The sequence below is a fragment of the Theropithecus gelada genome, chromosome 2 (assembly GCF_003255815.1).
Source record: "Theropithecus gelada isolate Dixy chromosome 2, Tgel_1.0, whole genome shotgun sequence".
NCBI lineage: Eukaryota > Metazoa > Chordata > Mammalia > Primates > Cercopithecidae > Theropithecus > Theropithecus gelada.
In genome coordinates this window covers 60,315,237-60,339,561 of record NC_037669.1, presented here as the reverse complement: position 1 = coordinate 60,339,561, position 24,325 = coordinate 60,315,237, and the positions used below count along the sequence as shown (strand labels likewise).

The following is a 24,325-nucleotide window of genomic DNA, read 5'->3' as shown; positions in this document are numbered from 1 at the left end:
GGCAAAGTCACTTGCCCAAGATTTCACAGCTCAGAAAATTCCAGACTGCAAGGCTAGGGCTGCCAACAGTTGCTCTCTGCAGGCCAGCTTCTCTCTTTCCGGCTTCCTTGTCTGCCCACAGCTCTCCCTCCTCCTTGGCTGTGCACAGCCTCTATCTGGATGCCGGGTTAAACCTCAACCCACTCTATGCCCATGTTTCCCCTGGGGGGTCTTGATTTCCCAGTCACCCAGGTACCTCCTGAGCCCCTGAGATCTTAGTACCTTCTTTCTCTTCCAGGGCATCCCTTCTTGAAAATCATATGAATTGCTTTTTAAGTGTTTTCCTCAAACATTGCAAACAAATTAATGGTGAGTCCCTCCTGCCCTTTTAAAGTGAGGAGGGCTGCTTTTTGAACTTTGGGCTGCTAATACTTTATTGAGATGAATACTTTATTTTCTCAGTTGCTTGCACATATTTGAGGATAGCAGTGTAAAAATGGGGTTAGAAAGAAAGTTTGAAAACCCTTCCTGTCTTTAATATTTTTAGCATTTATGGAGGACCTGTTGTGGACTACAATGAGTGACTGCCAGTTGTTAATGGGACTCACTGTGTAGCACTCCAGCCCCATCCCTTTTATATAGATGGTGATTACCTCCAAATGGCTTCATCTACTGATTAAACTTTAGAACTCCAATAGGATCTTGGAGGGCAAGTGTGTATGTGTGCACGTTACTCAGTGGCATGCTTCTGAATTGCCTTTTTAGCTTGTTAAAAATAAAGGTTCAGTTTGGTGCAGTAGCTAACACCTATAATCCCAGCTACTTGGGAGGCTGAGATGGGAGGATCCTTTGAGGTCAGGAGTTCAAGACCAGCTTTTAAGACCAGCCTGGGCATCATAGCAAGAACCCTGCCTCTTTAAAAAAACAAGGCGGGGGGATTCTTGGGCCTCATCCTGTAGCACAGCTTTAGTAAGCTGGGTTGACAGAGTCCTGGTGTCAGTATATTTGGAAACAATAAGTCTGATGAACATCCCCCTCGTTAAGAATCCCTGAGACCAACTTTCATTTTACAGATGAAAAAACTGAGACCAGTAGGGGTAAAATGCCATAGTCATGATCATGCCACTAGTAGGTGGCAGAGTGCCATCTACAATTCATTTGTCTTCTGAGCTTGACTGGGGCTCCTCTTACCACTTCCTCCCCATTTGAGAACTTGATGATTTATTTATTTATTTTTTTTCTTGAGACGGAGTCTCGCTGTGTCGCCAGGCTGGAGTGCAGTGGCGTGATCTTGGCTCGCTGCACCCTCCGCCTCCTGGGTTCAAGCGATTCTCCTGCCTCAGCCTCCCGTGTAGCTGGGACTATAAGCGCTCACCACCACGCCCAGCTAATTTTTGAATTTCTAGTAGAGACAGGGTTTTGCCACGTTGGCCAGAATGGTCTCGATCTGTTAACCTCGTGATCTGCCCGTTTCAGCCTCCCAAAGTGCTGGGATTACAGGTGTGAGTCACCACGCCTGGCCATGAGAACTTGATTATTTATTAACCTAGCCCTACCTTGGATTCTGAGCCCACCCTGTCAAGCATTATGTTAGCTCTGGGGGCATTACTGTACTTACACTCACAGGAGCTCAGGGTGGGGGTTTTATATATGTATATTCTGCTCTTGATTTTTACATGAGAACTCAGGCCATTGGCTACACTGTCCCTCTTGTTGATACAGTGAGGTCTTGTGTTGTGAAGCTGAAGGAGGCAAACTGCTGGTGGGGTACCATGGATACTTCGATTTACCTACCAAATAGATACTGAGCTGCCAGCCTTGGGCATCTTCTGGCCTTCATGGAGCTGGTAGCCTGATGCACCTTTGGAGTCTCAGTCAGTGAGGTTGGGAGGACGGAGAAGGAGAGGCAGAGAGTGTCTGAAGCAGGAAAGGCCTGGGGGGCTTTGTGGAGAAGGTGGGGCTCTTAATCTGAGTCCTGAAAGACAGGCAGGACTTTAGGAGGCAAAAGGGAATCTTGGAGAATAGAACAGTAAGGGTAAAGGCTGAATATTTAATGGTACCTTGCATTTGGGATAAGAGGAGGCAGCACAGATGAATGGAGGAACCCTGGAAAACCATAGCATGTTAGCTGGGAACAAGTGCAAGTTCTGTGGTCACTTGGAAGATTAGCCAGTTCTATCAGTGCCAGTTTTAGGAGCTTGGACAAGTTGTGTAACTTCTCAGAGTCTCAGTTCCCTCATCTGTTCAAAAATACATTTTTAAGTGGTTCTTCTAAAAGAATTGTGCAAGTTAGACTTAGCAGTCAGGATTTCAAATACTGAGTCTTTATGTAATGTCGGCTTATTTGTAATTTTTTTGTGCTTTCCCTACTAGTTGCTTTTGATGCTCCAGAGTCCTTTCATGTCTTCATGAGTGTGCACTCATGGTTCTCTCCACCTGGAAACGCTCCCCTCTAGCCTCTCACATCTATTTCCACTCTTCCAGTAGTTCCATTAGAACTTCCTCTGTCTGCAGCTTCTCAGATGACCTCAGGCACAGTTCGCTTCTGGCTGTTATTTTTTTTCTTCCTTCTCTTACAGCCCTTAGATTATATTCTCCTTATCAGTTTGTTCTTAAGGCTCCTGCACAAGCCTTGAGCTCCCAAAGGGCAAGGGCCTGACTCATCTTCACCAGGCACAAAGTCAGCTCCTCAGCTACCCTTAGTTGAATGCAACTGCCCCTTGCTGTGTCTCGCGACTTCAGCCACCTTGCATGCTATACTTAAATCTCCCATGGACGTGGTTATGGGAAAGGAGCCACAGAAAACAGTAGCTTAATGTGTCCTTCACAGAACAGAACCCTGGGCTTTTGGATTAGGTTTAGATCCATGCATAGGAAGTCTCTAGTGTAAAGAGTTCCTGGCAGGAGAATATGGTAGTCTAAATGTTGCACAGGAAAAGCCCTGGGATATCTGATTTTTGCATGGTGCTAAGAGTTTCATTTTCATACACTTAACTTGACAGAGCATTTATCTGTCTTCTTTACAGCCTGGTTGATGATCGTTGTGTTGTACAGCCAGAAACCGGGGACCTTAACAATCCACCTAAGAAATTCAGAGGTAAGGTGGTAGCTTTCCTGGAGTGGTCACCTTGACTCACTTGAAAATTCATGAAGTGTGTTGTTGGGGTGTGTGTGTGTGTGTGTGTGTGTGTGTGTTGTGTGTGTTTATAAGCAAGATACGCTTATTTACTTACTTTTTTTTCAGAGTATGATTTCAGTTCTCAGCTTTACAACTTCTTGAAAAATACATACATAAATTTAGTATCAAGATTGTGATGTCTTTCACTGGGTCCTTAATTTGTCTATTGAATATGTATTGACAAGTGCTAATTCGGTTTAAAGTCTTACATTTGTATGGATATTTCTTCAAACAAATAGGATTTATGGATCCAGTCACAGGGAATATTCATTATTTTAGCGGATCTCACTGTCCCTTTGGGGATGCTGATATTCTTAGATACCTTCTTTAAGGAGGTGTGTAATGATACCTCACTGAACGTCTCACTGGAATGAAATGTTCTTAATTATTGCGCTTGTTTTTTGAGTTAAAAGACGTAGGCAGGCTGGGCGCAGTGGCTCATGCCTGTAATCCCAGCACTTTGGGAGGCTGGGATGGGCAGATTGCTTGAGACTGGGAATTCGAGACCAGCCTGGGCAACATGGTGAAACCCTGTCTCTACTAAAAATACAGAAATTAGCTGGGTGTGGTAGCATGCACCCGTAGTTCCAGCTACTCAGGAGGCTGAGGTTGGGAGGATCACCTGAGCCTGGGAGTTCCAGGCTGCGGTGAACCGAGATCTCACCACTGTACTCCAGCCTGGGCGACAGAGTGATACCCTGTCTCAAACACAAAAACAAAGAAAAGGCATAGGCAGGGCAGCTTTTCTACCCAAATTAGTTTTTTCTTTAGGCCTCCTGAGTTTGGTATCTTTCTCCAAAGGTAACTGAGTTTACTGTAGGAGGTCTTTGAAGTACACTTGGTGTCTTAGATGATAAACATTGGTTTTTCTTTTCTGTTCTTGTGGTTGGTGGTCCTCAGCTCTAGCCACATATTAGGATTATCTGAGGGAACTTTTAAATTAAATAGATGCTTGGGGCTCCACTGTAGAGCTTAGGACTTAGGGATCCACTGGAGAGCCCTAAGCATCTATTTAATAATTAAATTATTTATCAGTTAAGCTCAACTCTGGAATTAGGGCTGATTCTTTACAGCCAGGGTGGAAAACCACTGGGTTAGGTATTTGACTGATGGCCTCAGTCCCAAAGGGCTCAAATCTTGCCATTTGCAGATTATATAATTCGAGTTCTAAGTTCTTATTGTTTAGTGGTTTAGAAACTGTTTGACTTTTTTGGATAAAAGCTAAATACATTAGAATAAAATAGAACGCAGACGTTCAGATGGAGAAAAGCCATTTGGAAGACATTTGGTGTTGAGTTGCATCCAGTTGGCGTGAGACTATCAGGAGAATGTTTTCACCTGAGGATGGGTGGGGGTTGGGGGAGACTGTTAAAAAAAACAGAAAGAAAAAGAGTTGTTGATATAAGCTGTAAGAGGAACCCAAGGCGGCTATTGCCTCCACCGCCTTTTTCTTCTCAATGCTTCTTTCATGTTTTCTTGCAAGACAAGACAAAATCTTGAGTGCTGCAGAAATGAAAGATTTCGTCCAATGATCATAATTCAGTCACTCATAGAATTACTTCCCCACCGTGAATATTGAAAGGGACAAGATCAATTGACTGTGCCAGGCCCTGTGCTAAGCACTCTGCCTGCATTAGCTCAGGGAGCCATCCCTCCTCCCTAGGAAGAGATTGATACACTCGGAACTTAAGAACCTTGTCTGAGGTCACATGGCTGGTGACAGATGGAATGGGAGCCATGGTTCTCAACTTTAGCTGCACAGGGAAATCACCTGGAGAACTCTCAGAAACACTGATACCTGAATCCAGATCAGGGATTTTGAGTTAACTGGACATTGGGATTTTTGAAAGCTTCTCAGGTATTTCTCTTGTGCCACCAAGATGAAGAACCATGGCTAATGAAATGTAGGCTAATAAAACCTGGACTTTGTTATTCAAGGAAGAGCTGGTCTAGATTTGGCTTTTGCAGCTGGAACCAAGGGGAGGGATATGCATCAGGAAGGCATTGCTTGGGTCCAGTGTGACCTCTTATGTTGTTCTATAAACAGGCCTGGGGAGCTGGGAGATGAACCTGGGAGAGATTCTAATGTACTGTATGAAGTTAACTAATGGCTATTTGTCTTTTACAAATATATGCACGTAATTTGAAATTTTATTTTTTAAATCAACATATATTTAAAACATATGATGTTTTAAAATATGTATATATAGTGGAATGGTGAAATTGAGTTAATTCACATATACGTTACCTCACATGCTTATTATTATTTTTGGTGAGAACATTTAAAAACTACTCTTAGTGAGTTTCAAGTATACTGTATATTGTTATTTGCTGTAGTCGCTATGTTGTACAATAGATCTCTGGAACTTATTCCTCCTAACTGAAATTTGTATCCCTTGGCCAACATCTCAATCCTCCACCCCAGTCCCTGGTGACCACCATTCTACTCTCTGTTTCTAGGAATTCAATCTTTGTAGATTCCACATATAAGCAAGATCATGTGGTACTTGTCTTTCTGTGCCTGGCTTATTTCACTTAGCGTAATGTCCTCCAGGTTCATCCGTGCTGTCACAAATGAACCAGGGGCTGTTTGAATACAGGGTTAGAATGTTAAAAATAAATAGGACTATAGCAGTGGAAGTTGGAGGAGATATGTTTTTCTGGCATGACTGTAAAGGTGCCTGGTGCTTGGATGTGTATGTGGTGGCTGATTTGAAGCGACTGTTTTGAGATAACAGTAATAGTCTGACAGAAGCTATTTGGAAGGAAGCAAATTCCTTTTACAGCCTGGCCTGGTTCTACAGGTGGTCACATGACAGTGACTTGATTTGTTGACTGCCTTTCTCCCTAAATTAAAAATAAAGGTTTCTGGGTTGTGAGCTGCTTTGTCCTTGTGGGAAAATCTGGTTCAAAACAAGCTCTGCTGCAGGCTTTGGGAATGTAGGTCAGGACTTCCTTAATTCCACGTGCTAAACCAGAGGCCCCCTGCACCCAGGTGAGGGGCCCAGGCAGCTCTGCCTTTGCAGGCTGCCTCAGTGCTGGAACGATCTGCTCCTTCACCATGGAACTTGGGCAGTGAGGTTTAAAAAAATTTTCCAATGCATTCCTTCAACTGCGGTGCAGCATTCTTTGACTTTTTTTTTTCTAAAATGAAGAAAAAGATCTCTCTTTTGGAAGCAATTGCTGCCTTTCCAAATATAAGTGTATTTTGGAGCTGAAGTCATTTTGATGTTCAGAAATTGTGCATAGGGCAGTTGGGCAATTTGGAGGCATTTCTAGTCCATTTCCTCACGGACCCGTTGCACTCTAGAGTTTAACAAACACATATGGAAAAGCGAGATGCTGGCAAGCAGCCGAATGGGATGATGGAGTCTTTATCTGAGCAATCAGCAGAGCTGCATGTAGTCATTTGGGTTTGTTCTTGCTTCCATTGTTTCCTTGCCAAGTTATTTCCTATATTGAGAACCATCATAACCTGTTCTTAAGTAAATGGAAATCCAAGGCCTGTTTATGCAGTATTCCCCATGGCTTCTGACTTTGCGTCTTTAATTTTGTGAGCTCCTGAGATCTGCAGCCCTGATGGTTAATAAAAGAGGCTGTTGGATCAGGCTTCCTGGTTCGTATCCAAGTTCCATGAATTCTTTGCTGTGTGACCCTGAACAGATTACTTCACCTTTGCAAACCTTGATTTTCTTACCTGTAAAATGGGAGAGGATAATAGGCTCTATCTCATAAGGTCATTGGGAAGATTAATTGTGTGTTAAGAATTTAGTACTGGGGGAGCCTGACCCTTAGTTAAGAGTTTGGTAAGACTTACTCTTTTCTTTGTGTTCCCAGTACTTAGTACAGAGCCTGGTACTTGTAAATCTCATATTTAATTATATGAGAATAATTATATATTGCTATTCTTTTTGTCTTCAAATTGTTTGTGGGTGGAGACATGCACATGAACCCCTGGGCTTGGATTTGAACCCCATTGCCCCTGTGTACAAGCTAAGTAACCTTGATAGATTACATAATATTTCTCAGTTTGTTTCCTCACCTGTGAAATAGGGTCAAACAATTCCATCCTTATAAAAATAATATGCATAAAGAGCCGAATAGAGTGCTTAGTACACAGTAGTTGTTCAGTGAGTGGTTGCTGTTAATTTTCGCAGTAGATGTAAAAGAGTTCAACATCGAACACACTTGCTTTTTTTTCTCTGATGGCTGAAAGTACATTTCCAAAGTGAATTGCTTTTTTCTTTGTGTGTGATTTCCTTGAATATATCTCTTGCCTCTCACTTTCTCTGTAGAAAGAAAAGGTTGGCTGCACGTGTGTTTCACATAAGCCACATCTTTTTCATCTGAATGAATTTTGGACAATATCATTGTCCTCGTAAGTGATGAGAAGAGCTGAGACTTAGAATAATGCAGCAACTTTAGTTCTTTGATTAATGTGGTACCATTTTAAGCCCCATTGTCCATGGAAGGTAAGGCAGAACCTCTTCTACTCCCTGATTTGTGTTGTCTTTGCCTGTAATCTTGAAAGAACAGAGAAGGCAAACATCAGATTGAAACAGGGAATAGAAACTTGGTGGTTAGTGAATTCCTTTCTCTGTATTATCTTTTCCTCTTCCCACTTTTACCAGTCCCTCCCCCTGCTCCCTCGTGCTAAATGTAAAGGCATCTTCTACAAAGAAAAGGTGGAAACTAACAACCAGTCTTCATTTTGCTCCCAGAATCTCTGCTCTTTTTAAATATAAATCACCTCCAGGGTTGTTGGGAACTGGACCTTTGGGCAATTAGATAGGCTTTAGTGTTGATCATGCCATTATTGCATAAGATTGGGGCAGTAGTCAGGCTCTTGCTTTCAAAACCTGATCTTCTCTGTTCATATCAAGAGGCTAGTCATGGCTCCACATTCTTGACGTTGGACAGATGTTACCATACCAATAATATCAAAGTGTGAGGCTTTTAACCTTATAGGGAGCCCCTTAGTTTCAGAATAAAAGCTGTTCGAAGGGGAACTTACAGTTCAAAATGAGGAGAAGTTGGGGCAGGAAAAAATGATATATAATATATATAAACAGTTGCAGTGAAGACAACAAATTACATCAATATATAGTGAAAATCTTTAAGGAACTTGTTTAGTATAATTTGTTGTCTTCACTGCAACTGTTTATATATAAGTAGAAGCAAAGCAGGTGAAATTTCTTCCTACCTAGTATAAAACCTGGCCTACTGGGGAAAAGTAGATGAGGATGCTTCTCATGTCCTAATCTTTCGCTGTGCAGCACGCCCTGAGACCAGAGCACATCTATTTGGTACCTGATGCCATTTGAGATGACAAGAGTTACGAGCTGGCCCAATGCCATGTGACTTATGAGTGTCGTAGCCAGAGCCCTCTTTCAAAGGCTGGGCCCAGTGCTTTTCTTCCTTTGTAGTTTTATAGAGACAAGGTCTCACTCTGTTGTCCAGGCTGGAGTGCAATTGTGTGGTCATGGCTCACTCACTTTGACCTCCTGGGTTCAAACAATCCTCCTTCCTCAGTCTCCCGAGTAGCTGGGATTACAGACATACCCTTCATGCCTGAGTTCTTTTCAAATTTTTGTAGAGATGGGGGTCTTGCTATGATGCTCAGGCTGGTCTTGAACTCATGGCCCCAAGCCATCCACCACCTTGGCCTCTCAAATTGCTGGGATTACATAATATTTCTCAGCTTGTTTCCTCACCTGTGAAATAGGTTCAAACAATTCCATCCTTATAAAAATAATATGCATAAAGAGCCGAATAGAGTGCTTAGCACACAGTAGTTGTGTACTAAGTAGTTGTGTACTGGTGTGAGCCACTGTATCCTGCCACACTTAATACACTTTTAGCCATTGCCCCGACCAGCTGTGGGATGCGCAGTATGTTACTTACAGTAGAATGAGTCCTGTTTGTAGTACAAATGAGGGTCTCGCCTGGGGCAGTATAATCCAGTTTCTGGGCATTTCCAGAGTAAAATGTTGGTGGAAGACCCCGGGTTCCTCAACATATGCCCGGCTAGAAATAATGACAGGTGAGTATTGTGCGGTCACCATGATACTGGCATGGAGAAGAGTATGTTGCTTGGCTATAACGAGCCACTCTTGGACTTAAAGCATGGCCATGAACTTGAGGATCAGACTCGTGGCCTTTTTATTTTTATTGGAGCCTTCTTTCCCCAGTCCCAGAGTGCTGGCACTATGTTAGCCCCTTCTAGTAGGGGGCTGGTGGATTTAGTAGGATTATTTTATTGAGAGAGAGAAGGGTTTCACATATCATTCAAGCTCTTTGTAATTGACTTTGAAACCTCCCAGCGGCTTAGGAAGGGTCCTCAAATAAGAATGGCATTTTTCATGGTTGAGCGATAAGAAACACTTGAGTGTCTGTAGTCTGCTTCTCTGATCTTGGTCTTGCCTGCAATTTAGGTTAAATGTAGGGGAAAGAGCAACCTCTGGATGCCAGAGCTAGCATCCAGCCCAGAATCTGCCATGAACAGCTCCAATATCTTAGAGAAGTCATTTCATCTCTCTCCACTTCAGTTCCCCTACCTGTTAAATGGGGTTTTTCCAAGATTTCATGCAGCTTAAAACTTTGCTATTAGTGGCGGAAACAGGCAGGTTAATGTTAGAAGCCTTGTGCTGTCCAGTAGTAGGTTCTTATTTCTTTGGGATTACAGGTCTCTTTGTCAAGATAGTTGAGTGCCAGTAATAGCCAGGCCTTAACCTTACCCTTAGGCCAGATGAGGACACAGGCAGGGTCTTGGGTCACAAAGTTCATCTGGGGTGGCTGTAACAAACTCACCGGCTTAGCTTTCTTTCAGACCACTCTCCTTTGCTGCACATTGTTTTAGTTGTTGCTAAGCAACAGTATTCTTTCATTTTTTTCTTTTGGCAAGGCATCGAAGGAATGAATCCATATCTTAGTTTTAAATACCCTCCTGCAAAGGGGAGGGCCTAACTTAAATTTTGTTTGTGCTTTTGATTCTAATCCATGACAGGCCTTTCGCAGTAGGGGTTCAGGACTTACTTTCTGCCTGTCTTGTTAAATAAGTCAGAAAAATCAGTCTATTTAAGGTGCTTGTCAAGTATATGCCTCAAGGCATATTGAAGGTTTCAAGAGTATGTGCAGCTGCCTTGTAGAAGAGTCTCCTGCAACTTGTTCTCTATTCACAAAATCAATTCAAATTTAATAAAAAGATTAACAGTTTTTTATAATCTTCATTTCAGATTTACTAGTTTATCTCAATCTTGGACCAACAGACTCCATTTAAAGGGAACAAAACTGTAATTTAAGTCAATTCCCTGGGCAACATAGAATGCTCACTGTGTGTTACACAATCACTGGGGATGGTGCCTGCTGCCTGATTATGCTGGAGTCCCACACACTGCAGCGTATCCCTCACTGGATTTCTGCCTACTTGCTTCAGGCTGTGAGATGCATGTCTGAAGGCTCTTGGTACCCTGAAAATGAGCATAAGGGAATTTGTGTTTACTTTGATGCCCTGGATCTGTTCTTTTTTGCATACCTGAGTCACCCTGGAAAGTAGACCTCAGACCCCTCTTTTATAGTCATTTACCCTTATAATTTAGTTGCTAATGGAGAACCATTTTCAGCTCTATGTGCATAAAATGCTTCTAGTGCAATAAATAAGTTTACCTTGTCCTCTAATTGAATCACAGTATTGCTTTTGGGACTTCCTCCATTGAGGGTGAAATTGATTTGGAAATCTCAGCAAGCGTAATGGGGTCATATTGTCATATTGTTATATGGTTCTCCAGAAAGCAGTATACTGTGGTTGATTAAGGACTTTTTCTTTTGGCAAAGGGTTTTATAATCCTGTCTTCAGAGCATTGATGAAGATGTGTGGTGAATCACTTGAGCTTATGATAACTCTTTTCCTTTCTTGTTTGACAAGTGAGAACATTAGAGAGATTTAGAAAGTCTCCTGGGGTCAAAGAGCAATCCTGTGCCAAAACTGAGATTGGGATACAACCCCAGTTTCTCCTCACACTGTCTTTTAGGCTACTGTGTTTGAGCCATGAATTAAAAAATTTTTTTGACTCCATCACCCTGTGTAATTAATGATAACCTACTTTTTATAAATGCAAATAATAGTGAATACCTTTGTCTAGTGCTAACAGATATTAGTGAATATAATCTATTTAATATACTTTACATACACTTATTTATTTAATCCTCATAACAACCCCATAAGTAAGGCAGGTACTTTTCTACAGGTGAGGAAACTGACATATAAGATGTTTAGTGTCAGGTCCAAGATCACGTAGCTAGAAGTAGCAGAGCTGCGATTTGAACCCAGTCAATCTAATAACCAGAAATCCTCCTCTTAACATCTACTCTAAACTGCCTTTAGAAGTGGACTGGCCTTGAAATATTCTTTGACAAAAATTACCCGATTTCTTAACTTCCTCCTCTGCAACCCCAAAATATGTCATTGTGAGCTGCATTGGCACAGGAGCAAATGTCTATAGACAAGAGGGGCATGCTAACTGCCTACTTAACAATCTTGAGTATATGTTTATCACAGTCTGATAAATACACAGCTACTGTTTTCTCCTTGCCAGATTTTGGAGCACTCAAAGGGACCAAATCTTGCCCTGCACTCCTGGCCCAGCATCTGGCATAATGTTGGTCCTTCTTTAAATACTGATTGACAAGGAATTGGTGTTTTTTTTCTGATGTGATTTTGACTGCTCCCAGTTCTATCAGTGTTTTCGCTGACATTTTAAGTTGAATGGCCGCTGATCTTTTTACACTGATTCCTTAATGCTGCCCTGTCATCTTGCTCCAAACTACCTGAGCCTGTTACTCTTGAAAAGCTTTCCTGTAGGCTGGGCATGGTGGCTCATGCCTGCAATGCCAACACTTTGAGAGGCCAAGGCGGAAGGATGGCTTGAACCTAGGAGTTCGAGACCTGCCTGGGCAACAAAGTGAGATTCTGTCTCTACAAAAAATGAAATTAGCCAAGCGTGGTGGTGGTCATGTGTGGTCCCTGCTACACAGGAGGCTGAGGCAGGAGGGTTGCTTGAGCCCAGTAGGTTGAGGCTGCAGTGAGCCATGTTTGCACCACTGTACTCCAGCCTGGGCAACAGAGTAAGACCCTGTTTCAAACAACAACAACAACAACAACCCCTAAAACTTTCTCGTAGTTGACTTGTCTTCTCCCTGGAAAGTGGATCTTATTGGTCTCATTCTCTGAGACTCCTTGACTCTTAATGTTTGATCTTTTTCTCTCTTTCATGCCTATAGTTTTGAGATTCCTTGGCTGCATTCAGTACATGAGCATGAAAAACAAATAATTGTTAAGTACCTTCCTCCTTTGTGCTTGGCTTTCTGACAGGGTCATGCATGCTTTTGTTCTTGACCATTGGAGCACACTGTGACATGGGTACTGTTATTGTCCCCATTTTACGGTTGGGCACCCTGAACCCACAGAGGGTTTGGAATCAAGGTGGACCTGAGATTTGAACCCATGTCTGGAGGATCGCAGAGTGTCTGCCACTTAAGTGAAATCATAGAGTCGTGCTGCTCAGAAAACACTTGAGGCTTCTGATGTCCTAGGTTCCACTTTTAAAAGGCATATTGCTTGGTGGGAATAAAGCTAATGCAGGGGTAACTTGGCGGCCAGGGCTCCATTCGATATTGAATGATGACATTTTAGATTAGCTCCAGCAACAGTATTTCTCACCAAAGTTGCTGCACAGACTCCTCACCTGTTTCTGTAATTCCACCTTTGCCTCCTTTGTGTCTGAGTGTGGACACCTCCTCCAGTCCACCAGTCCACCATTTACTGCGGGTAGGGGAATCAGCACAGATCTGAAGATGTCACTCAGCTGCTTGGAACCTCTTAGGGGTTCCCCAGTTGTGCTCAGGATAAAGACACATTTTCAGGGTTCCCAGCAGTCTGCATGAGTCACCACTGCTTACCTCTCAGCCTCATTTGCAGTAACCCCTCCAGGTTCTGTGCTCCAGCCAGACGGATTGACTTCCTTCTGGCAGTCAGCATACTTGTTCTATACTCTGTCCTTTTTCTCCGTCTGAAATATCTCCCTATCTCTGTTGTTCCTTCCTGGACCCCCCAATCTTTCTAATGCCCACTCACCCTTCATATCTCAGGCATCTCCTCTGGGGCACTTTTACTGAACCTTCGTGTGCAGACAAGCAGCTGCTCCTTTTGCACAGACTCTGACGCCAGACCCTGTGGGTTTGACTCTCAGCCCTGCTTTTTACTGGTCATGTCATCTCAGATGTATTACTTAACCTCGCAGTGCCTCCATTTCCTCATCTGGAAAAATGGAGAAATTATTATATGTGCCTCATGGGGTTTTTATGAGGATTAAATGAGTTAATCTGTGTAAAGCACTTAATGGACTTAATGGACTACCTGGCCCATATTAAATACCATAACACTGCTAATTTTTGGTTTTGACTTTTAACTTGCTAGTTTTGACTTACCTCTTCCCCCCTACTGCATTAACTGTGAGGACAGAAACCATGCCTGTCTCCTTAAGGCTTTGCACAGGTTCTGGACTATATTAGACACTAAAATGTTTGTGGAATGAATGAGAAGAGACCTCTAAGGCATTGCTTCTGAGACCTGATTGCGTACAGGAACCACCTGGAATCTTGTTAAAATGTAGATTCTAATTAGGTAGGTCTGGAGTGAGACCTGAGATTCTGCATTTCTTTTTTATTTATGTTTATTTTTATTTTTTGAGATAGGGTCTTGCTCTGTAGCTCAGGCTGGAGAGCAGTGGTGTAATCAAGGCCCACTGCAGACTTGACTTCCCAGGCTTAAGTGATCTTCTCCCCTCAGCCTCCTACTCCTGAGTAGCTGGGATTACAGGCGTGTGTTGCCACGTCCAGCTAAGTTTTGTATTTTTTTGTAGAGACGGGGTTTCGCCATGTTACCAAGGCTGGTCTCAAACTCCTGGGCTCAACTGATCCTCCTGCTTTGTCCTCCAAAAGTGTCGGGATTACAGGCGTGAGCCACGGCACCCTGCCGAGATTCTACATTTCTAACAAGTTGTCATGCTCCTGCAAGGCTCTCACGAGCCACTGACTGTTGTCTTCCTTTATTTTAGGGCTGTCGTATAGAAGACAGATGTTCTGAGCCCGGAGCAATAGAGAATGAGGGCTAGTGGATCAAAGTGCCCAGAGGTAGAATTTGAGGCTTAAGGAACTTAATTCTGACTGTTAGTGCTGAGCAGTTACTCCAAGAAGAGGCCTGCTTCAAATTACTGAGTTTCCCCCGAGTCAGACAGGGCTGACCATCTGTCAGGGATTTTGCAGAGGGAATTTCTGCTCTGGGACAGAGGTTAGATGAATGATTCCATTTGACTGTGTGTGTTTTCCCACCGAAGGACCCAGCTGTTCTTTCTGTTTTTGCTTCCTGTGGAAGCCCTATGGTTGGGAGCATTGGGTCAATAAACAGCTGGGGAGAGCACAGATACACTGGAGACAAGAAGCTCTCTGGAAACTGAATGGGTTCAATCTAATTGGTAGAGAACATTAGTGGAAAGATGGCATTATTGAATATTTGAAAACATGAACAAACAGAAAAAAACCATAGCTTTCTAAGTCAAGGTCCTGCCGAATCTGGTAATGAGTGGGTAGGATGTTCTGGGAAGACACTAGGTGGTTTGGAGCACAGGCTCTGGAGTCAGACATGGGTTCAAGTCCCTGCCCTGCTCTTCCTAGTTATGTGACCATGGGCAAGCCACTGAACCTGTCTATGCCTGAGTTTCCCCACCTGGCTGCCATGATGAATAACACTGTGGAGCTGATAGGCTTGTGTGAGGATGAGTCAGTGCGTGTGTAACACAGCAAATACCTGCAATACAGCCTCAGCACTCAGTGAAGGGTGGCTGTTGTGACTGAATTTGCAATTCGCAGCTTTCGGGACATCTCTTAGGAAGATCAGACACGGCCTTTGCCATCTTGTAAAACATCGTTAAGTCTGTTTTAAAAACTCAGTCCGTGGCGTATACAAAGGAATCCATAGCCAGGCAGACTTTAGCCTTCCTGAATTTTTTATATTTTATTGAGTGGACCTGGTAACCAGCTATGACAGAGCTTGGGGCTATTAGAAAAGAAGCCATCAGGTCTTTTCTCTCCTCACACAAGCCTTGATCAGAGCCTCAGTTACTGACGGGTCATTTGCTCGAGATGGTAATCCTGCCTTCTGTATAGAATTACAAGCCTAGCCAGAGAGGAAGTTGTGTTTATCTTACCCCAAACAGCAGGCATTCCGGTGACTCTTGACGGACAGGAGGAAGATATTGCCAATCTGCTCTTTCCCAAAAGCTGCCCTTCCCTGCCCCCCACATGCTCCTTGCATGTTTAGAGAGGTTTCTGCCAGCCAGCCTGCCAAGTGGCATTCTCTCCCGGGCTTTGAGGGCAGTTGCATTTGCAGAAGGGATGTCCAGAGGCTACTTCTTTTTCTCTTTTAACAGATTTAGGGGATACAAGTGCAGTTTTGTTACTTGGATGTATTGTGTAGTGGTGAACTTTGGTCTTTTAGTGTACCCATGGCCCTGGTAGTGAACATTGTACCCAATGGGTAATTTTTCAACCCGTACCACCCCTACACCTTTTGGAATCGCCAGTGTCTATTATTGCCCTCTATATGTTCATGTGTACCCATTGTTTAGCTCCCCCAGCAGCAGCTACTTCCATATTATTGACCAAGGTGGAGGCCTCTCTCCCCAAGGTGAGAGGTCAGCCTGGCTCTTATAGAAGGCAAAAATTGTGCTTATTCTCATTGGCACTGGCTTGGGAGAGATAAGTGGAGAGGGGCAATAGATGTGAAGGAAAGAATACATCTCTTCAAAGAACCCACCTGTTTTCCTTTCCAAAACAATAACTGGAGGTCAGTGTAGAAAAACTCCAACTTGAGCAGTTGCAGTAATTGAGAAAATAAGTTGGGCAATTATTCCTCTAACTAAGATTTAAAAGTTCCTTTCTTCGTCTGGTATTTTTCCGGGTACATTTGAGTTCCAATTTGGGTGCTTCTGAAATGTCTGGATGTTTTGTGCTGCTAAAATTATATGTGTCTAAAAATGTTATCAGTGATGACACTTATATATAAGCTCGCTTGGACTTATGCTAGCAAATTTCTGTGACTAAGGTCCTGTCCTGCCCCCATAACCATTCCCAGAAACGTGGCATTTGAGGTAAAGGTAGGAAATAGAATAACCCAACTTAGGTTTAGCAATCAAGTGGAGGACTATCACTTGAGAACTTTGCTTCGCTCTTGTCGACAAAGAATACTGGGGTTTTGTTGCCATAGTTTCAGTGAAAAATTTGACCTTAGCTACAATAACATACAGTTAGAAAGAACCAGCTAATCGGTTTTCTAAAATTAGTGTTCTCTAGTACATAAACCAGTAGGAACAGAGTATTTAATTAAATATTATACAAGGATATAAAAGCCCAAGGGAATGCGGTCCCTTGATCTGGGCCGGGGGGAGGGAGGAAACCCACAGTGCTCCTTTACTGGTCTCTTGCAAGCTACAAGAACTTTACTTCTTTTAAAAATGTTAGTATTGATTTTATTTTCAGATCTGTCAGGAATGAATTTATACAGCTTGCTGAGAGAGCAAAATAAAACATTCAGCATTATTTCTAGTTGTCCCCTGCAGGGTACAAACTAACAAGGCAAGGTGCGAAAATGATGTTGGGCCAGGATTCTGATAAGGACACTTGTTGGTGATCTTCTAGATGGCTTGATGTGAAGGAAAGTTATTTATTTATTTATTTATTTATTTATTTATTTATTCGTTCATTCATTTATTTATTTTGAGATGGAGTCTCGCTCTGTTGCCCAGGCTGGAGTGCAGTGGCACTATCTTGGCTCACTGCAAACTCCGCCTCCCAGGTTCACGCCATTCTCCTGCCTCAGCCTCCCAAGTAGCTGGGACTACAGACGCCCACCACCAAGCCCGGCTAATTATTTTTTTGGATTTTTAGTAGAGATGGGGTTTCACCGTGTTAGCCAGGATGGTCTCGATCTCCTGACCTTGTGATCTGCCCGCCTCGGCCTCCCAAAGTGCTGGGATTACAGGTGTGAGCCACTGCGCCCAGCCAGGAAAGTTATTTTCTCTCCAAAATTTGGGCATTTTAAAGCAACTAATTTCTAGACTCTTGCTCCTTTGAATGCCTAATGTGTGATTAAGCGGGGCCAGCATCTCCTTGTTCTGAGTACCGCTATATCTGCCTCCCCCAACTCCACAGGCCGTAAGCAATAATCTGTGTGAAGATTATGTAAAATCTGACATCTCTTTCCATCTGCTTATTAAGAGCCCCAGCAGCAACTCCTCTTTCTGACAGTGGCCGGAAATGTCATCAATATTGTGTGAACTTAGAAAGCTGTGGTACCACTTGTGGAATGAAGTGGCTTCCAGATTTTGTAATTTCAGGACCAAGAGGTTTCTGGTCCTTCGATGACACTCTTCTCTGATTTTATTATCACCTGCCCTGGAGGGTGTAGAGGTGCAATTGAGTCGAATTGTTTGCCAGGTTTATCACCAATTGGAAACATTGCTCTGGGTTTTCTTGAACTTCTATTGTTGTATCTCCTTGTCAATTACATATTGATACAGTTTCTTAATTTCAGTTTTATGATTTGAGCTTTTTAATTGGACTTTAAGATAACTATTTAATAGAATTGGAAGGGTGAGGTATATTTAAGGGAGTATAAATGTTTTTGTTTGACGTTTTTACAATTTTGCATGTTTCTGTAGTGGCATCTCAACTGTTGCAATGGAAAATATGTCCTTGGCAAGACTTTTAGAAACACAGCCCCAAAGGTCATTGGATTGTGCAAGCTTCTTGACTATTTACAAGGTCACCTACCTGAAGGAATAGAAATGCTCCCTGCCCTTAAGGAATTTGCAATTTTATGAGGAGAGATGAGTGAGAACTACTTTGTGGATTATTCTTCGAGAATGTTGAATCCCAGACAAGCTTCTAGTCCCCTGGTGTTCATTGTTTTTAATCTATGCGATCAGATAACTGTGGCCAAATAATTTGAATTCATGTTAATAATAGCTTACGAAAAATGCAGTACGAGAGCTTGCTGGAAAAGTGACAGCATGCATTTTAAATTACTTCTAGTTGACCTGGCTTTCATTACCCAAATATCCACAGGCCCTTCCATGAATATGGATAATTGAGTTGATATTTAGCAAATACCATTAAAGAGGTTAGATGTGTCAAGTTGGTTGTTGGAATGGTGAATTAGTCAGGACTCTTGATTTTGGATGATAGCTTAAACTAACCTAAACAGAAAGGGGATTTTTTGGGAGGTCAAACAATCCCAATTGAATAGCTGAACTGCATGAAGGACAGGAGTGCAGCAGGAGCTCAGGAAAACACAGATTCAGGCATTTGAGTGCTGTCAGCAGCCTACATCCATATCTTGTGTCTTCTTTCTGTGCGTCTTTTACTTTGGTTTCTTGTCCTTCCTCTTCTGGTTTTGGTATCAAGGTTATACCACACTGAAAACGAGTTGTAGAGTGTTTCCTTTTTTTATTCTCTAGGGGAGTTTGTGTAATATTGGAATTATCTGTTCCTTGACAGTTTGGTAGAACACGTGAGTAAAGTCATCCCAGCCATCTGTTTTCTTTATGTCAAAATTAACTACTGATTCACATTCCTTATGTCTTTTAAGGGCTATTTCTTTCTGGGTAAATAGTGTAAGGTCTGTTCGTCTAGAAATTTACCCATGTCATCTAAGTTTTCAAATCTGTAGTCTCCTTTTATTATTTTGTTCCTGGATCAACTGGTTTTGTCCTTGTGGTAGGCTGAAGAATGGCCCCTGAATGTCTTCATTCTAGTATATGTTACCTGTGAATATGTAACCTCATATGGTATAGGGACTTCACAGATGTGATTAAGGCTCTTGAGATGGGGAAAGTGTCCTGGATATCCAGGTGTGCCTGATCACAAGGGTCCTTATAGGAGAGAAGCAGGAGGATTTGAGTTAATAGGAGATGCGAGGATAGAAACAATAGATTGGAGTGATGGAGCCATGAGCCAAGGAATGCAGGAAACTGGAAAAGTCAAGAAAATGGATTATCTCCTGAAGTCTCCAGAGGAATGCGGCCCTGCCGATACCTTGATTTTAGACTTCTTACCTCCATGACTTTGAGAGAGTAGATTTGTGTTGCTTTGAGCCACTACATTTTTGGTTATTTGTTATAGCATCGGTAATAATACAGTAATAATTGTCCTAATATTGTTTATTTGTGCATTCTTTTTTTTCTTGAATGAGCACTGATCCATGTTTTTTCTGTCTTATTACTCTTCAAAGAAACAAATTTTGGCTTTATTAATTCTTTCTACGGTAGGTTAGTTTTGAAGTTCATTAATGTTTGCCTTTGTTTTTATTATTTTCTTCTTTCTCTTTCTTTAGATTTATTTTGTTCTTCTTTTATTCTTTTAAATTAGATAATCAATTTACAAATACGACTTCTCAAATTGTAATGTTAAGCATCTTAACCTACAAATTCCCTTCAAGTATTGCCTTAAACAAATTTACAAGGAAAAAAACAACCCCATTAAAAAGTGGGCAAAGGACATGAACAGACACTTCTCAAAAGAAGACCTTTATGTGGCCAAGAAGCATGAAAAAAAGCTCAACATCATTGATCATTAGAGAAATGCAAATCAAAACCACAATGAGATACTATCTCACGCCAGTCAGAATGGTAATTATTAAAAAGTCAGGAACAACAGATGCTGGTGAGGTTGTAGAGAAATAGGAATGTTTTTACACTGTTGATGGGAATGTAAATTAGTTCAATCATCATGGAAGACAGTGTGTTGATTCCTCAAAGACCTGGAATCAGAAATACCATTCGACCCAGCAATCCCATTCCTGGGTTTAAAGCCAAGGGAATATAAATCATTCTGTTCTAAAGATGCATGCACATGTATGTTCATTGCAGCACTATTCACAATAGCAAAGACATAGAATCAACCCAGATGCCCATCAGTGATAGACTGGATAAAGAAAATTTGGTACATATATACCATGGAATCCTATACAGCTATAAAAAGGAAAAAGATCATGTCCTTTGCAGAGACATGGATGGAGCAAACTAATGCAGGAACAGAAAACCAAATATTGCATGTTCTCACTTATAAGTGGGAGCTGAACAATGAGAACACATGGACACAGGGAGGGGAACAACACACACTGGGGCCTTTTGGTGGGGGAAGGAAGAGCATCAGAATAAATAGCTAATACATGCGGGGCTTAATACCTAGCTAATAGGTTGATAGGAGCAGCAAACCACCATGGCACATATTTACCTATGTAACAAACCTGTACATCCTGCACATGTATCCCAGAACTTAAAATTTTAAAAAATGTTTACGTATGCATATGAAATAATTATAAACATCGACTTTAAAAAAATTGCCTTAGTTTCATCCTACACGTTTTGACATGCAGTATTTTTCTTATTGAGTTGTAATTATTTTCTTATGTCTGTTATTTTTTATACCTATGAGTTATTTAGAAGTATTTTTTTTTTTTTTTATGAGACGGAGTCTGGCTCTGTAGCCCAGGCTAGAGTGCAGTGGCCGGATCTCAGCTCACTGCAGCTCCGCCTCCTGGGTTCACGCCATTCTCCGGCCTCAGCCTCCCGAGTAGCTGGGACTACAGGTGCCCGCCACCTCGCCCGGCTAGTTTTTTGTATTTCTTAGTAGAGACGGGGTTTCACCGTGTTAGCCAGGATGGTCTCGATCTCCTGACCTCGTGATCCACCCGTCTCGGCCTCCCAAAGTTCTGGGATTACAGGCTTGAGCCACCGCGCCCGGCCTGTTTAGAAGTATTTTTATAGCTCTGATTTTAAGGGATGTTTCTAGTTCTCTTTTTTGAAAAAATGTTTTACAACTTAGTTGTGTGTTGGTCAGATAATATCTTTGTTTTATCAGTCCTTTACAACTTGAGAGGCTTGCTTTGTGGCCTAGCATGTTATCAAATTTTATGCATCTTCTACTGTGCTTGAAAGAATTATATGTATATTTCTAATCTTAGGTACAGTGTGCTATATATGAGTTCGTTAGGTTTTTTATCTCCTTGATCTATCCAGTGTTGAAAGACATTTGTTAAAATTTTCTTTCTTTTTTTTGGAGGGGGGCTTATGGAACTATTCCTGATTATAGTGGTGGTTGCATGAATTTATGTATATATTAAAACTCATAGAACTGTATACGGTGCTATGGTTTGAATGTCCTCTCCCAAAACTGAGGTTGGAACTTGGTCTCCAATGTGGCAGTGCTGAGAGGTGGGGCCTTTAAGAGGTAATTCATTCATGGACTAATGGATTTAATGGGTTAATGGATTAATGAGTTACCATGGAAAGAGAACTGATGGCTTTATAAGAAGAGGAAGAGGGACATTAGCATGCTCAGCTCCATAGTCATGGGATACCCTGTGCTGCCTAGGGACTCTTTAGAGAGTTCTCACCAGCAAGAAGGCTGTCACCAGATGTGGCCTCTGGGCTTGGATCTTCTTACCTTCTATAACTTAAGAAATAAATTTCTTTTCCTTACAAATTACCCAGTTTTAGGTATTCCGTTATAAGCAATGGAAAGTGACTAAGATGCCAAAAAAAAAAAAAGGGGGGGGGTAAGGAAAATTACTTACAGTGAATTTTACTGTAAGTAAATCAGTTAAAAGGGTTACAGAATTTCTCACTATGACAGGTGTGCAATTTTGCCTTGTAGTTTTTAAGTTTTTAAAAAACATTTTTTTGTTTACCTCACCCTCAGTTTTTTCTTTATGTATTATGAGGTTATATTAGTAAATGCTTAGACTTATACAGTTATTATCACTTTCTGGTGAAGTAAATGTTTATCATTATGTAGGAAACATTTTTCTCTCTAATAGTGTTTTACGTCTTGTAGTCTGTTTTGTCTGATATTAATATACCCACACCAGAATTAAACGTTTTAGTTAGTATTTGTTTAGTATACATTTTATTTACTTTTAAATTCTGTCATTATATTTTAGAGATGTATCTCATAAACTGTACATAACTAGAGAACTACTCTCTCTGACCATCTTTGTCTGTTACCTATTAATTGGAATATTTAGTCCATTTACATTTGTTGTAATGTATATTTATGATTTTAATTTGTGGGGTTTTTAAAATCCTTTTTCCCCCTTCTTTAAGTTTCATTGAAGGCTTGTGTGTGTGTGTGTGTGTGTGTCTGTGTGTGTGTGTGTGTGTGTGTCTGAGACAGGGTCTCACTGTGTCACACAGGCTGGAGTTTAGTGGCGTGATCTTGGCTCACTGTAACCTCCACCTCCTGAGTTCAAGTGGTTCTCCCCCTGAGAAGCTGGGATTACAGGCATGCCACCACGCCTAGCTAATTTTTATGTTTTTAGTAGAGACAGGGTTTCAACATATTGCCCAGTCTGGTCTTGAACTCCTGGGCTCAAGCTATCCACCTGCCTTAGGCTCCCAAATTACTGGGATTACAGACGTGAGCCACCACACCTGGCTGTGTTTCATTGAAGGTTTTTTTCATTGTTGTTCTCCATTCTATTATTTCCCCTTTACTGATTTGGAGGTTATACTTTATATGTATTTTTTTAATAGAAGTTACTTCAGATATTTTAACGTGCATATTTAACCCTAAAGTTAATAACTATCATTATTCTCTCCTACAATACTAGGACATTATAGAATATTTAAACTCCTATCATCCTCTCTCAGTCTATGCTCTTGTTCATGATGTTAGTGCTTTGTTTTATGTTAAAACTTGCATATTAGATATGATTTTGTTTTATACTGTCATAAGAAAAATTGACTTATGTATTAGTATTTACTACACCTATCTTGGATAATTTTTTTTCTGCCTCAAGCACATTCTTAGAATTTGGAGAGTCTGTTAGTGGTAAATTCTATTTTGTTTGAAAATATTCAGTTTTAATTCTCTGAAAGTTTTACTTTTATTTTCAGGTGACAGTTTTGCTTGGTTTAAAATTGTAGACTGATGGGTACTTTCTGTCAGCATCATTGTTTTTTTGCCTTTCATTGTTGTTGAAAGCAACTGGCAGAGCCTTTGCTCAGTACTTTTTTCCCCCTCTGGTTACTTTAGGGTAATCTCTGCCTTTGATTTTCTGTAGTTTTACTAGTATGAATATAGGTGTCAGTTTCTTTTTGTTTATCCTGCATGATATTTATTAGGTTCCTAGATTTGAGGTTGTTTTTTGTTAGCAGTTACAGAGAATTCTGAGCTGCTATCCATTCAAATACCCCCTTGTTTTTTTTTTTTTTTTTTTTTTTTTTTTGGGATGGAGTCTCCCTCTGTTGCCAGGCTGGAGTGCAGTGGTGAGATCTCGGCTCGCTGCAACCTCCACCTCCCAGGTTCAAGCGGTTCTCCTGCCTCAGCCTCCCAAGTAGCTGGGACTGCCTGCACGCGCCACCACGCCCAGCTAATTTTTGTATTTTTAGTAGAGACGGGGTTTCACCATGTTGGCCAGGATGGTCTCAATCTCTTGACCTCATGATACCCGTGCCTCGACCTCCCAAAGTGCTGGGATTACAGGTGTGAGCCACTGAGCCTGGCGCTTTAGGCTACTTTTTAATCTTGTCATCTTTTTCATCTTTGCTCCATAGGCGGGACTCTAGGTAATTTCTTCTCATCTATCTTTGTTTACTATTTCTGTTCTATTATAATCTGCTCTTTATTCTTTGAGAGTTTAATTTTAATTATATTTTTCCATTTCTAAACGTTCTATTTGGGACTTCTGAAAACGTTTGGTCATTCTCATTGCTCTATATTTTCAAGCTTCTATTTTACTTCCTGTTACCAAAAAAGCATACTTTAAATATATTCTATCTCTAAAAATTACAGTAGGTGCTATCTCTACAGATCTTATTCTATTTTCTACATTGGCTGTTTCTAAAAATGGTATCTTATTTCCCTGTATGTTTTGTGATTTTGACTATCAGCTTGTGTTTTTTTGGCATTTCATCTGTGGGAATTGTTTGAGGCCTGGGTTAAAGTTATGTTTCCTTTTGCCAGTTGCCAGAGATGCTGCCAACTCAAGACTATTTAAATCAAATTCTTTGCCTGAAAATTTTAAAATTTTGTTTTAGGTATTTTCTGCTT

At 41.4% G+C, this 24,325-nt stretch overlaps 1 protein-coding gene across 1 annotated transcript in view; it reads left to right on the top strand.

Annotated features, from left to right (window-relative positions):
* ITPR1 (inositol 1,4,5-trisphosphate receptor type 1) overlaps positions 1 to 24,325 on the top strand; it is a 354,161-nt gene that overhangs the window by 24,739 nt on the left and 305,097 nt on the right. The window contains exon 4 of the mRNA XM_025375486.1: positions 3,006 to 3,076. Within this exon, the coding sequence (XP_025231271.1) occupies positions 3,006 to 3,076 (71 nt within the window). The remainder of the gene's footprint in view (positions 1 to 3,005; positions 3,077 to 24,325) is intronic.